Consider the following 12,806-nt stretch of genomic DNA (forward strand, 5'->3'; position numbering starts at 1 on the left):
GGTGTTGCTTTTAAACATTTCCTAACCGGTTTACTGTTCCTTTTATTGCAGCCTTGACATAAATCAACAAATTCGATAACCATGAAATAATCGCCTGGCTAATTTTTCGACAAACACACAAAAACTCTTGAGAAAAACTTATTTTCAGAATACTGATAAAATAAAAGATTTGCGTGATTTCATGAACACGTATCAAGAAACCCGCTTGACTGCCAATAACATCCGTAATGATCGCACAGATAAAGAAACCCGTTATCGTACAGACGTAATTCAGGTTCGACATAATCCGGTGAATAGGTCCCGGTGTACCATAAAAGATTGTCATATTCGTCGTACATCATAAGATTACCATCATCCTGTAGCGTCACACGGGCAATGGTCTGCCGTGCCATCGCTTTGAAGCCGTGGCGATGATCACAGCGTCGCCATACAATGAGGTGATGTCCATGTTGCCGGTCTATTTCCAGGGAAAACAGTTTGTTGGGGGACGCATATGATGACTCCAAATCCAGATTTTCCCCCGCTCTCAAAATAACTGCCACAAAAATCACAGCAACCCTAATTTCTGAATAATTATTGTATGTAATTAATGTAATGTTTGGACTGCATATTTAATTAATCATATTTATTTTACAGGTGTACATACAGTCTGTAGGTATTCTGTAGTTGCTATCAAAGTGGTTTTTCTAATTGCCATACCGCAGCCGACAAATGTGCAATTTTACAGAGACCGATAAATGAGGTGTACAGGCAAACTATGTAAGACTTAAAAAACGTGAAACGGCCAGTCGGTTCGCGGTTTAAAATTTTAGCAATTATATATGGGCACAATATGCGCGAGTATTTGCGTTTTAACCTTGTAGATAACTGCATTTAATATTGTAGATAACCGCAATACTTACCATGATGTTTATACATTTTTGCAGGTATGTACTCCGATGTACCATTGCAACCATGATTATGGTGACCGGACGATCTCCAATACGCTCCCACCGTATAATTGCTTAGATACAAATACCCAGAGTCCGAAACAACCAGCTGGGATTCACCATAGCCCCAGGTTTCGCTAGTCCAATAAGGAACTCGCAGACCTCCATTAACATCCCATTTTTCCAATTGAAAATGCCCATCATCGGGTAGTATGGCTCGTACTGACGGCAGTCCATTGGTGTGCGTCATGAATACCGGCCAACCATCGCATTCACGATACAACACCAGATTGTGGTCAGATTGTAACACCAGCCGAAAGGTCATAGACGGAGAAAAGTAGTTCTTGCCCACGGTCAAGGCTTCGTTCATTTGTAAGGCCACTGGAATTATACAAAAATCCAGTAATGGAGGTCCTGTACGGTTAATTATGAATTCATAATGTCATTTACTTTGACCACACATAGGATGATTGCGCATAGACTCCTCCCAGTTAATGCGCGGAATCTCAGATTCATCCATACAGCCGTAAGCCAGTTTAATTTTTACGGCATCCAAGAAACTAAGATTGATCCTCTGTCCGATGCACTGGGCCGGTTTTCTCGTGGGCACAATCACCGGTACACTGCTGTCCTTGGCGAAATCGAAGATCGAATAATGTAACACGGAAGAGTAATCGTATGGCAGGCCGAATGTTCTTCCATTCCGTGAGTCAAAATTGAAAGCTGCGCCTGCACAGTATACATATTTTTTGGGACAATGCTTTATTTAGTATATATGGAGACAAGGTAAGGCACAAGCATAATATAGGGCACAATGTATCTTTAATAAGCAATAGCTACCAGGTTAACACAAAATACAAGCGTGGACACTTCTACACAATAAAAATTTAAACATTAAAAAACAATGCAAATCTCTGGGGTATGTATCCGTGGGTCAAAAGGCAAAACTAGTTAACACAGCGGTAGCACTTCTCTTATTCACTGAAACGTCGCTTGGTCAAAGCAGCAGAACGCGCTTCTCCAGTTAATTCCCGAATTTCTCGGGCCCATAAAATGTTAAAGCTCAGTCAAAAACACCCAACGTTTCAACAATGTGAATAATTATGTCAATGCATACTTTGATACTATACTATCGATATAACAACGATGATGCCTAATCACGTTCTTGTTCGTTATGGTCTTCGCCCTACCTGTTAATATGTTTTCGTAGTTGATGGTGACATACTCATCTCGATCCCGGCGGCTCATTTCGTGGAAGAATCCCAAAGCATGCATCACTTCGTGCTGGATTGTCCCAAGCTCTTTGACACACTGGGATGAAAGCTCGATCATCTGCATGCCGGTCCTCCGACCGATGCAGGATGCGCACCTGGTAACCAACAAAATAACGGCAGGGTATTTAATAATTCTGGTACGGTTTTATTGTACTCGTACGTATGACAGTATTAGAAAATTAACTTTATGAACTCCATCGTAGGACACATGAGGGAACGTACATCCTGCTCTTCGCAAACCGGATGTAGTGTTTATGTCGAGATGTGTATTCAATAAATCTGACACAATCCGTTGTAGCATCGGAAATTTCTCGTAGAGCTTTCCTTATATTCATCCGCTCTTCGGTATCTATCAGAAACCTCCCCTTAGCATTAATGTTGTTGTTGGTTTGCAGAAAAAAATACTTTACTGAAGCCCGAGCTAATTAAATACGGGATTATTCCGTCTGGCCATCGGATATTCTTATCATTGGAAAAGTTGTTGCCACCTTCCGACACCTGCATAAACAATGCAAAAAATAAACGCTAAAATTGTAGATATCGGTATATAATGAAGTTATGAACTATGAAATATAGAAAAAATTAAAAAAATTATGACAAATTAACGATATAAACGTTAAAGTAAATAGCAACGAAAATTTAGCACACAAAAGTCCTGCGGCAAACTGTGCAAAAAAAGAAGGGCATACTCACGTTTGTTTTTCCCGAATCGCGATCAATCTCTTTGATATCGCCTTCGAATAAACTGGTTTGGTATTCCATAGCATCATTATCTTGTCCCAAGTATTTTTCTAAGATTTCCGGCGATATGTACGATTTCCAGTCTAGAGTTGGCACAAAAATAAATAAATGTGCAACAATCCTTCTAGTTTTGGACCTATACCTACCAACAATTTTAGTGTTGCAGCAATGTTGGCAGCTTGGCAGTACTTGCCTGCGGGTAACTGTGAATAGACAATTCCAGAGTGCATAAAAAAATGGATCCAGATCTGTGCAAACAACCATCTGCATTGGTTTCTCCTGATATTCATTTTTAAGGAATATGATAAAATTACTGTATATCGTTAACATATGTCTGTCTCATTAACATTTGCAGTTCCTGAATTTAGTATGTTTATAGAAGTATCTATGAATTAAGCATGTCGAAGTGTACTTGCGCTTGTGAGCCCTGCTACCTCACACGGAAGTCAGGAAATGACACATTATCAGATAAAAATTCGATCGGATAATCATTGTCATTTGTCAGTGCTGAATCTGCTGATGAGCCCTGCACCCAGCAAGAGATTTCATTTAGATAACTGCCGAGATAGTTGATAAAAATGACAGCAAAGAAAATTGTAACCAGCAAAGAAAATTGTGGCATACAGTATATATACTCGTAGAAGATATAAAATCTTGAATAATAAACGTGCAATACATATGTATTACGAGTACATTTCACTCACTTTCAGCATTTTCTGCAGTACTATAGTTAGCATTGTGTAAAATACACAATACGTGAATTAAGTCCGTGTCCATCAAAGTGATCAAACTGCAATTTGTATGTAGACAAAATACAGAGCATAACACAGCCTTGCAAACAGGATCACAATAGATCACAATAGGTATAATAGTATTTATAAAATACAGAATAGTAGTTTACACTAGCTTTGCAGTGGCGCCGACTTAAGAACCACAATTCTTAGTCCTGTACTCTTGAATAATTCTTCCTTCCGGTCTGATTATTTCGCTGAGCCCAATGTCAACATGCGGAAGGAACATCCCCAGATAAGGACTATCTGGCACGACATAATAAAAGTAATCTTCTTTAACCAGCTCCTCGTCGTCTTCATACCGGTAGGCTTGCGCTAAAATACTGACGATATCCGTCCGTTCATTGCGCAGCCGATGCGTCTGGTATAAATCCGACCTCATCCACGTAATGTTGCCCGTATGAAACGTCTGTGTTTTTATCAATACCGGGTCTTCATAGCTCATATTTACAATGGGATTGTACCATTCAAATGTGACAGATCCCTGCAGGATCTTAAAAACCCCTGAGGTGTTACCGTGATTGTGCACCGCGCTGTAGTGACCTTTCGGCCAGATTTCCATCACCATTTCCTGACCGGGCGCTCGCAGAAGGTTGCGCGGACCGGGTACGCGAATATAGGCGGCGCTCTTGCGACCGGCACGCATTTTGCCGGCTAAAATTTTGTGCAACGTACAGCCCGGTATTTCCAGCGAATAGTTTATAGCAGCGAGTTCTTCAGGAGTTAGCGTAAAGGCGTTTACGTCTTCGAGGATTCCGGCAATCAAGGTATCATACTCCGAACTTCTTGGTCTTAATCTAATTAGCGGATGTCGCATTCGGGGCGCGTCCGGCTCCACCAGAACGGGTGATAGGTCTGCAATGGTTGGCTGCGGTTTCAGCTTGACATGGTCAACGACAGCCACACCGTCAGCCAAAACGACGCTTTCAATCGCGCCAATCAATGGATCGAAATCGATATTAGGTAGTGACGAAAAATGGAACAGAACGTTGTTTTCCATTTCGTATCCATAACCGAATTTGATAAAAGGGAGCAAATCGCCGGCTCGCCGCGAGGAGAACGATATCCAGTGTGTTGACTGGGAGCAGTTTGGATGTGTTAGACTGTGCGCTGGTGACCTTCGGATTTGTTCTTCGAAGACCGTGGAATCTGTGCTTTCCAGCTGGACATTCCGATCCGTGACATATAGAATGATCTTGCCCAAGCCGATGCGATACAGCTCTTGGTCGGCTCGTAGTGGCCGCAAAGCGTATCGTACTGTTCCTAGGCCTAATATCCATTAAGCAAATACTTTTAATGTCAACATTTACTTACACTATTTTACGGAGTGCTTTATTTTACAGAATATGGACTCACCTTTGGCGTTTTGGAGATAAATACGCTCCGCAATATCGGCGTCTGTTAAAGGTTTTCGTAATTTCTTAACCGGTGCCAAGATCCTCGTGCCGCTTCTACCCACAGATGCCGACGAAATGCCGTTGTTGTTTGTAATTTCCAAATCGTCAGTATTCCTCACGATGGTCGGGTCTCCATCGGGACCTAACAGTAAACATGTGTATCACATTTCTGTAACTGATAGATCTCAAGCTTTTCCGACACGGTACTTTTTTTGCACTTCGAATGTTATGTAATTTCGTAACTGTCATTTTTCGAAGAGAAATTTATGCGGAACACCGGCTGCAAACGTACAATATATGCGTACCTGAATCGAGACAAGGCTGTACACGTTTCACACTGCTGATTCCTGTGTGCTGGGTATATTCATCCGGACAGGTGACCCGCGCACTGGCATCTTGATTGCACATAATTGCCCTTGGAATGTATCCTTCAAGAGCTTTGCAGTATATTTCGTTTAATTTCTGGTTCACTGCCAGATAAAGCAAAGTTGCGTTTGTGGTTGCGGAAATAGTAGGTGTTACTTACTGGTTAATATAGTGTAATCGAACCCAAACTGATGGTGCGGGTTATCTTTTCTTCTCGGCCCCAGGTCCATAGTAATCTTGAGAGCGGGGACCTTATGGTACCGGGACAATACATGTGCAACAGATGCCAGTGTCGTCTTGGGCAAATTTGGAGATATTCCACCGGGAATGATTTTTAACAGGGGCTGTTTCCATTCACTGCTATCGTAAACCCGGATGGTGTGGGTTTTGTCCAAATTTGAAACCCTGAAATGAAACAGTTGCCAACCAGTTAATACAGAACTGTTGCAGCTTGTTTGTAATTAATGTAGCGTACGGAATATGCAGGTAAATTGCAGACAGGGTAGTGCAATTACTTGGCGTCGTAACCTCCACCGTGCAGTTTAGTTTGGGAACATTTTGGAATCGCAGTCTACCGGCTCGAAGAGCGGGATCACCGGAATCAGGGCACGGAAGCACGTAGGCAGTTTTGCAGTAGTGCTCCAAGATCACTGTTTAATAATTTCGGTAAAGTAAGGGTTTCAAAAAAGCAATACTTTGGCGTTTATACAAAGGAAGACATAATATATATACGTTTATACAAATGAAAATAACGAGAATCTTTTTAAACCTTAACATTCATGCAGCCTTACCTTCGTGTCTTTCAGCAGAACAGAATATCGCATTCATAGTAACATTCAGTAACAAAATCACTGTGTAATACAACAAGTAAAACGCTTTTCTAGAATTTATTCTCGGGAATATTAGCATTTTGCCTCTTTCTCAAAAGATAATTAGACGAAGCTTATTTTCGCTCGAGGCAGTAAGGAAGCATAAATTTGATGGTATAAATAACCAATGATAAGTATCAAGACGTCTTTGGAAAGTCAATCAGTTGGTAATTAACATAATTATTGCACTGCAGCTGGAGGTAGATCATAATGCCTTACAAATGAGTAACAGTAAATACCAAGATTTGCTCATGAAAGGCAACTTTTTTACGATTCCGCTACGGTTGGCGTGGAAAGTCATCACTGTGCGCCAGAGTGTGCGGGCTTTATCGTCAGTGCCCGGGAAATGATGCACTGTTCGCCGAACAAAATTAATAGATTGTCTTGATATGAGACTGTTAACTTCCACCATCTGATGGTGCACAGCGATCTGATTTAAGCGATAAAATATAAGCTATCTAGATGACCACGGATCCACGCACAGATTGCGACGATTCGCATTATGGCATTAAAATTCCCAGGACTTGGGACTTAGGCTGCCTGCGTGTTAGGGTAAGTGTTATCAGTGTTATTGCCTAATAACTGCGTAACGTAGTTTCCCTGTGGAGTTACTTTTACGTCTTCTATAATTTATTTTTGATGTAATTTAATTTTATGCACGGTATAGACGGTTTGCATTCATCAACACGTTCAGTAAACTCTACTGGTAGTTTTGCAGTGCCCGCAAAAAGCGAGTGCACTTCCTAGTAATTAATGGTTGGATTGTTATTCCGTTGTAATTTAAGTTTGAAACATGCAGTTAAGAGTTTAGGATTATGCGGCAATGTTTTTATTACGAGTACAAAAGGGCTTATGAAAATTCAGTTTTGTGTTGACGGAATAAGCCAGTAAGTCATCATTTCGTATTTTCCCTTGATAAGTTGCCGTCCCCTTGGTTGGACAACGAATTCTGTAAATTGTTCCAGAAGAAGTTGACTCTCCGGGCTGAGATGAATACGGTCTGGTAAACCGTGACTGCACATTCGGGAGGCCATGTTAATCGTATCCCCAAACCTAGCAATAAGGAATAAGGAAACACTTTTAACTAACTATTGGTTGTATCAAAATTTCAGCACGGTACGCGTTAATGGCATTTTCATAATAATTCGTATGCACTTGTAAGACAATAAAAATATTAATGTACAGTAGTAGCACTCGACAATACAAGCAGCAGGAGCTGCTGAAAGGGGAAATGTATGCTACGTATTACGTACAGACAGTAGCGTGGTCGCTTTGATCCCATTAATCCAGCAGCGCACGGGCCTGTAACAACCAACAAATGTAATCATTTAGTCCTAAATGCACATGCAGATAAAAGCAGTGATTGTGCAGTACTTACCAGAATGGATTCCAATTTTAAACCGTAAATTGTGCAGAAAGGTCAGTTGTGGCCGAAGTTCCATTAGCCTTGTAGCAAACACTGCTGTACGCTCGATATGATTTATGCCAATCCTTTCTGGTAGTCCGCTGGCTACCTATTTCAGTTTAGCTTCGTTGTATTGATATAATATAAAAATACGTATATTACACGTGTATAATCAATGTACGCAGATAGGCAGCATCTTTACAAATTTCTGTTGCGAACTTGCGAGGTGAGTTACCATGTAGAGTTCTACGATACATATTATCGTAGTAAGTAGTAAGTGATAGTCACCATAAAGGAGTCGCCGATAGCCTCCACTTTATAAACACCACACTCGGTTGACAACTTATCGATGCAAGCTTCAGTGGCGGATGTAAGAGTGATCGTCATTTCAGGTGGTTGGTTCTTCACGAAATCGGCGAATCCATATAAATCGGTAAACGTAATTGTCGCGCATTCAAAAAACTCTGGTAAGACTTTTTCGCCGGCTCGGAGTTGTTTGGCAATATATCTAACGAATGCAAAAAACGCGCACACGGAAATTGCACTGAAGTTCATAGGAAACGAAGATGGGAAACTTGTACCGTGGCAAGAACTGATGGATGATCGCGTCGCATTTATTCATTTCTTCCGTTAATTCGCTGGTTCTCTTTATCACCTGACATTCTAATTCAACTGCATAGTTTTCTAATCTGGAAATGATTTTGTCGAAAAGAGTCGTCTTTCGTTTATCCGAAGCTAGCGTAGGACTAATTCTGGCCAACGAATGGAGGAGACTGCTTATATCGGGTCGTTGGAGCGGGTCTAAGTCGATGCAAGATGTCAGTGCCACTTCGAATTCGGGCACGCTCGAAAACATTGTCCCATAGTGAAGATCGTGAAAACTTTGGTCTGCCACAACATTTATAATATAGCAAATAAAGAATGTTACATATGCTTTATAACCGGTTACGCCTTTTCTACCTTTTGTTAGGGATCTCACTTTGTCTAGCAATTTTCCCATGGTCAGGATATCGAGCAAGATCAAACCGGAGGAGTAAATGTCGACCATCTGCAACGACTTGCTATCAAGCATGCTTCCTGATTCTGGTGGTGACCAATAGAAGGATTCCCAAACAGTGTTTTGACATGCTGCGGTGCTTAAATCTCCACAAGCGATATGTGTTTCTTCTCGTAGTCTGTCGGATGCCAAATGTGCTAGTTTAAGCGTGAAATGCCTGTCAATCCAGCAGGTCAGAATGCTGATGCGCCCATGAAATTGCAGAGACGAAGAGTGAATGTACCGCACTGCCTACAATTGAAAATTACAACAGATGCCGACCATAGTTCAAAACACTGACGCTATACTTGGAGATAATCCAGAACCAGTGAGCTTGTCATAGCCTCGTCTTTACTAATCCAGCTATCAAATAAATCCGGCAAGGGACCCCGTGATGGGCAGTCCAATACGGCGGATACCCAGTGGAGTTCTTTAGAAGATTTTGTTATCGTCAGTCCCACAAAGCGACAAATATTAATATGGTCGATTTTGTTAAGCTGCAAAGAAGGCAGTATTTTATTATTTCCACATAAGGCCGTTCGAATTAACTTGTAACCTTTCGGAGTAGAATCAACAGATCAATGTTAGCAGAGATGTTGGCAAAGCTGACCGGATGCTTTCTACTGGATACCTTCCAGCCCATAACTGGTCTGCTCTCGAGCGAGCCGAAAATGATAGCTCTACAAATATCCTGCAAAATTTTGACAATAAATTAATATAGATCTGAAATGAACGTATTTTTTCTGGAAAAACTTTTTCGTACGCGTGTCCCGATTATTGCATCAGGAAGACCGCTGGTACCGGTGCCGCGTGAGAATTCCGAGTGTTTTTGTTTCTGTCCCACTAATGGCGTGGGAAAACAGAATACTTCTCGATCGGACCGATTCTCATCCAGGTGGACTTGCCACCACGGGTCTGTGAGCATGTTGTTTCTAGCTCTCTGCTTGCTGCAAAGGATGAAAGTTTACGCTAAAAGAACGACAAATAAATCAGAAACGCAATACCACAAGATTGCTTTTTACTGCTATGTGTGGTACAGCACCGGAAGTAATTAGGTTACTGACTTATTGTTTTTCCGGTGGGACAAAAGATCTTAATAATATTAACAAACTCAACAACGACAAAAAATGCGTACACGCATAATATTACTAACTAACTGTTAGTTTAGAGGTTAGTACTGTTAGTTTAGTAATATTATGCTAATAATTATATTTATGGCAAACGTTACTACGCTATTCAGAAATGAATTTAACAGATTTAGCTGCTGTCGCTAGTCATTCTACTCGTATAAACAGCTTAAAAGCCTCTGCAAGATATTATCATACTTAATGTATCCTACGATTGCGATTCCAAGAAATACACACACAACCGACACAGTGGAAATCAACGCTTTTGTCAGAGAACTGACACCTGCAAAAAAAGTATTATTAAAGCGAACGGGAAACATGTACGTGCTTTAAGAGATCCGTACTCGCCGCAAAACAAAAGAAGCTCTGATGTAAATATCCACAAAGTGGTTCGTTGGGGGGAGGAAAAGGATCATTGACCCATGCTCTCAATTGAGGGGCTTCCAGTAAAACACCGGTGTTACCAAACTTTTGAAGCAGAGTCTGCAGACTGAGAAGGTAAAGGAGCTTCTAGTCTGAAACTGTTTAATGGGCCTTACCTTGCGGGTCCCATTTGTACTGAAATATGAAACAATGAAGTCGGTGCGTCGTTGTCCCTCGTTGTCGATGTACATGCTATTACCGATGTCGTCACTGAACGTTTGGTTCAAGAGACGCCGTGCTAAAGCCGTACCACTCCAATCCGCTGTTTTGCCTGAGGCAATTGTATCGTTGATAATCTGGAAAAGTAATGCTGACTCTGTAGCAGCGAACAGGTGGTAAGTAATTACAACATCCGTTGCTTGTTCCTGCACTAATGCATCTGTGTTGAAAATTAAATCTTACTTTCGCTAGCGCAAACACCGTCATGTAATTTCCAAGGATAAGATCGTATGGCTGCCAAGTTTAAAAAATGAAAATTTCGAGTCAACTGAATGTGCGAAATCGCATTACAGTAATGCGAAGAAAAAGATAAGTAAACCAAAAAAGGTTAGGCAAACCTGCTGCGATAGCTGATATGTGAAGTTAAAATCTTGCATGGTTCGTCGTTGAAATTCTGTTGCAAGTTGCATCTTTGTGGAACTATTTTTCGTGTTATCGGTTGGATGTACCATCAAGACCGACTGGAACGCTTGCAGCAGAGCCTGGTCATCAGTAAACAGTTCGTAAATTTTTGAATCACATAAGACATCTGACTATTTTCAGGTGACCCTGCTAATTACCAAATCGTTTGCATTGCCAATCTGCCAGTTTATTGGACGGTTGGGGCTGTTCTCAATCAGTACGTAAACCTGCTGAGAAATTAAGTGCTCTCATCTGATTAGATCTGAAGAAGTTAAAGGGAAGTACGTGTATGTACTGAAGCTTACATATTCTCCATTTGTCATATCCAAAGAATAAGCGGTTAGCTGCAAAAGACTCTTATGAAATTAAGCAAAATGGTTTGCGCTTTGGCAGCACAACGTTTACCAGAAAGTCCCGAAGAGCCGGTCCACTGCCGAAGTACAGCACCACTGGCAAAAGAAGAAAACAATTTAGTCGCTAAAATGTGTCCTAGTGGTACAGTGTTATACAACAGCTAACCCCTGCTTGTTGCCCGAATGCCTTCCAGAAGCGATCGAAAGCCGTTGAAACCTGGTTTTGCTTCAATTGTCCTCACAACGCTTGTTACATGTTTCTGGCTTGCGACAGTGGCAAAGAATATCGATGCTAAGGTGAAGTAAAACGGAGACGAACTGTTGTCGATGATTGCAGTTGTTGTAGTCCAGTTGTACTTAATCAGTATCTCAAGCAGTAATCCAGCGCATTCGGACATGAGATAATAATTTGTCGATATCCATGTTGGATATAAATTACGATAGCGCACTTTCGAACCGGCGGAGACTCTATCGCAATACAACACGTCCATTTCTCTGATTGAGGAAATGGTATCACTAACTCACGTTGAAATCCACAACGTATTCCACTGTGTATGGAAATACGGAATATCGGTTTCTTCCACACACGCTACAAAATTTCTTTGCACGTTGTTACTGCTCGCAATATTTCAACACAAAACAACTGCTCACCTGGTATGATGTATATCGTGAGGTCCCGATCGTCTCGCTTACGGTAGTGCCATTCCGACAGCATGGCGACAGCATTGCTACCGAGGTCAGCGCATGTTTGTTCTTCCATAAAATGCAAGCGGAAATGCATATTCTCCTTGTAATTTGTTTCGACGTGTTCAACGGCCATAGATAGCGCTGGTTCCACATACGGCAGAGCCGCGGTGCCACTCGGAGAGGAAAAACCTATGACCACGAAACTGACGTTTACTATAGCATCCTGTGGGCTCTCCCTGGGACTGGGAGGTGTGACCAACTGAGTGCCCACCATATCAGCAAGGACAAGAAATAAAACTGACGGACAAAATGACATGATCGTTATGGATGACGTCGAAACAACCAACACTGATGGTACCTTGCGATATTTAAGCTAACCCATTAAATATTAAATGCGAAACTATTACGTAAAATAAACAAAGAGGTCGCATTGATGTTACTTTAGAAAGCAGCAAAAATCCTGCATTGTTATCGTCTGAATAAAATATCAGGAAACGGCTTTATTGCATGCGATTGACTGCATCAATCGTTAACACAGCATGCAGAACGTTTGCTTATTTCTAAGCTACTGCAGCCAACTGCAACCGTAAAGCTGTGTTTTCACAGCTATTTGACCTTTTTCACACCGGTGATCTTCCTGCTACTTGCTGCAGTTACCGGGGTTCCTGTTCCCATTCATGGAAAGATGGTGGGTGGCAGGAGTGTATGTTGCAGATGGATGAGCAAGAGATTACCAAGAAATATGATAGTATCACTGCAAGGCACACTATCCCTTCGATAGTGCGCT

General features: G+C 41.5%; 3 protein-coding genes across 6 annotated transcripts; all 3 read right to left on the bottom strand.

The window, feature by feature from the left end:
- Positions 1-34: 34 nt before the first annotated feature.
- Positions 35-3,345, bottom strand: LOC129585271 (meprin A subunit alpha-like). 3 transcript variants are annotated; one of them, XM_055477893.1, is made up of 8 exons: positions 3,138-3,345; positions 2,897-3,027; positions 2,614-2,701; positions 2,426-2,552; positions 2,120-2,298; positions 1,380-1,658; positions 903-1,310; positions 35-535 (listed from the first exon to the last, which is right to left on the bottom strand). In XM_055477893.1, the coding sequence occupies exons 1-8, from the start codon at positions 3,232-3,234 to the stop codon at positions 180-182; spliced, it is 1,665 nt and encodes a 554-aa protein (XP_055333868.1). In that variant the 5' UTR covers positions 3,235-3,345; the 3' UTR covers positions 35-179. The 3 variants fall into 3 exon arrangements, with proteins under 3 accessions (XP_055333868.1, XP_055333867.1, XP_055333869.1); XM_055477892.1 differs by having other exon boundaries at positions 3,091-3,345; XM_055477894.1 differs by having other exon boundaries at positions 2,609-2,701; positions 3,091-3,345.
- Positions 3,346-3,591: 246 nt separating this feature from the next.
- LOC129585267 (uncharacterized) lies at positions 3,592-6,710 on the bottom strand. 2 transcript variants are annotated; one of them, XM_055477889.1, is made up of 6 exons: positions 6,290-6,710; positions 5,974-6,148; positions 5,659-5,903; positions 5,438-5,602; positions 5,092-5,274; positions 3,592-4,998 (listed from the first exon to the last, which is right to left on the bottom strand). In XM_055477889.1, exons 1-6 carry the CDS (start codon positions 6,405-6,407, stop codon positions 3,869-3,871), a joined length of 2,016 nt encoding a protein of 671 aa, XP_055333864.1. In that variant the 5' UTR covers positions 6,408-6,710; the 3' UTR covers positions 3,592-3,868. The 2 variants fall into 2 exon arrangements, with proteins under 2 accessions (XP_055333864.1, XP_055333863.1); XM_055477888.1 differs by having other exon boundaries at positions 3,595-5,004.
- Positions 6,711-7,047: 337 nt separating this feature from the next.
- Positions 7,048-12,293, bottom strand: LOC129585428 (atrial natriuretic peptide receptor 2-like). Its single transcript, XM_055478094.1, has 20 exons — positions 11,984-12,293; positions 11,858-11,921; positions 11,499-11,800; positions 11,385-11,428; positions 11,285-11,323; positions 11,138-11,206; positions 10,916-11,059; positions 10,761-10,811; positions 10,475-10,654; positions 10,280-10,418; positions 10,134-10,218; positions 9,572-9,755; positions 9,365-9,499; positions 9,117-9,305; positions 8,733-9,060; positions 8,354-8,660; positions 8,061-8,280; positions 7,746-7,881; positions 7,621-7,669; positions 7,048-7,420 (listed from the first exon to the last, which is right to left on the bottom strand). Exons 1-20 carry the CDS (start codon positions 12,291-12,293, stop codon positions 7,228-7,230), a joined length of 3,168 nt encoding a protein of 1,055 aa, XP_055334069.1. The 3' UTR covers positions 7,048-7,227.
- Positions 12,294-12,806: the final 513 nt, after the last annotated feature.

The sequence above is a fragment of the Paramacrobiotus metropolitanus genome, unplaced genomic scaffold (assembly GCF_019649055.1).
Source record: "Paramacrobiotus metropolitanus isolate TYO unplaced genomic scaffold, Prichtersi_v1.0 Parri_scaffold0000016, whole genome shotgun sequence".
NCBI lineage: Eukaryota > Metazoa > Tardigrada > Eutardigrada > Parachela > Macrobiotidae > Paramacrobiotus > Paramacrobiotus metropolitanus.

Bases quoted from the DNA above. Each gene is read 5' to 3' on its own strand.
- LOC129585271 (XM_055477892.1), bottom strand. From the start codon at position 3,274: ATGTTAACGATATACAGTAATTTTATCATATTCCTTAAAAATGAATAT. The intron at 2,299-2,425 runs GTACGTTCCCTC...GTTGGTTACCAG, and splicing joins CGGTTTGCGAAGAGCAGGAT to GTGCGCATCCTGCATCGGTC. The intron at 1,311-1,379 runs GTAAATGACATT...GTATAATTCCAG, and splicing joins TCATCCTATGTGTGGTCAAA to TGGCCTTACAAATGAACGAA.
- LOC129585428 (XM_055478094.1), bottom strand. From the start codon at position 12,293: ATGGTGGGCACTCAGTTGGTCACACCTCCCAGTCCCAGGGAGAGCCCA. The intron at 11,429-11,498 runs GTTAGCTGTTGT...TTCTTTTGCCAG, and splicing joins CATTCGGGCAACAAGCAGGG to TGGTGCTGTACTTCGGCAGT. The intron at 9,500-9,571 runs GTACGAAAAAGT...AAAATTTTGCAG, and splicing joins ATGCAATAATCGGGACACGC to GATATTTGTAGAGCTATCAT.
- LOC129585267 (XM_055477888.1), bottom strand. From the start codon at position 6,407: ATGCTAATATTCCCGAGAATAAATTCTAGAAAAGCGTTTTACTTGTTG. The intron at 6,149-6,289 runs GTAAGGCTGCAT...ATTATTAAACAG, and splicing joins TTCTGCTGAAAGACACGAAG to TGATCTTGGAGCACTACTGC. The intron at 5,904-5,973 runs GTACGCTACATT...GTTTCATTTCAG, and splicing joins GCAATTTACCTGCATATTCC to GGTTTCAAATTTGGACAAAA.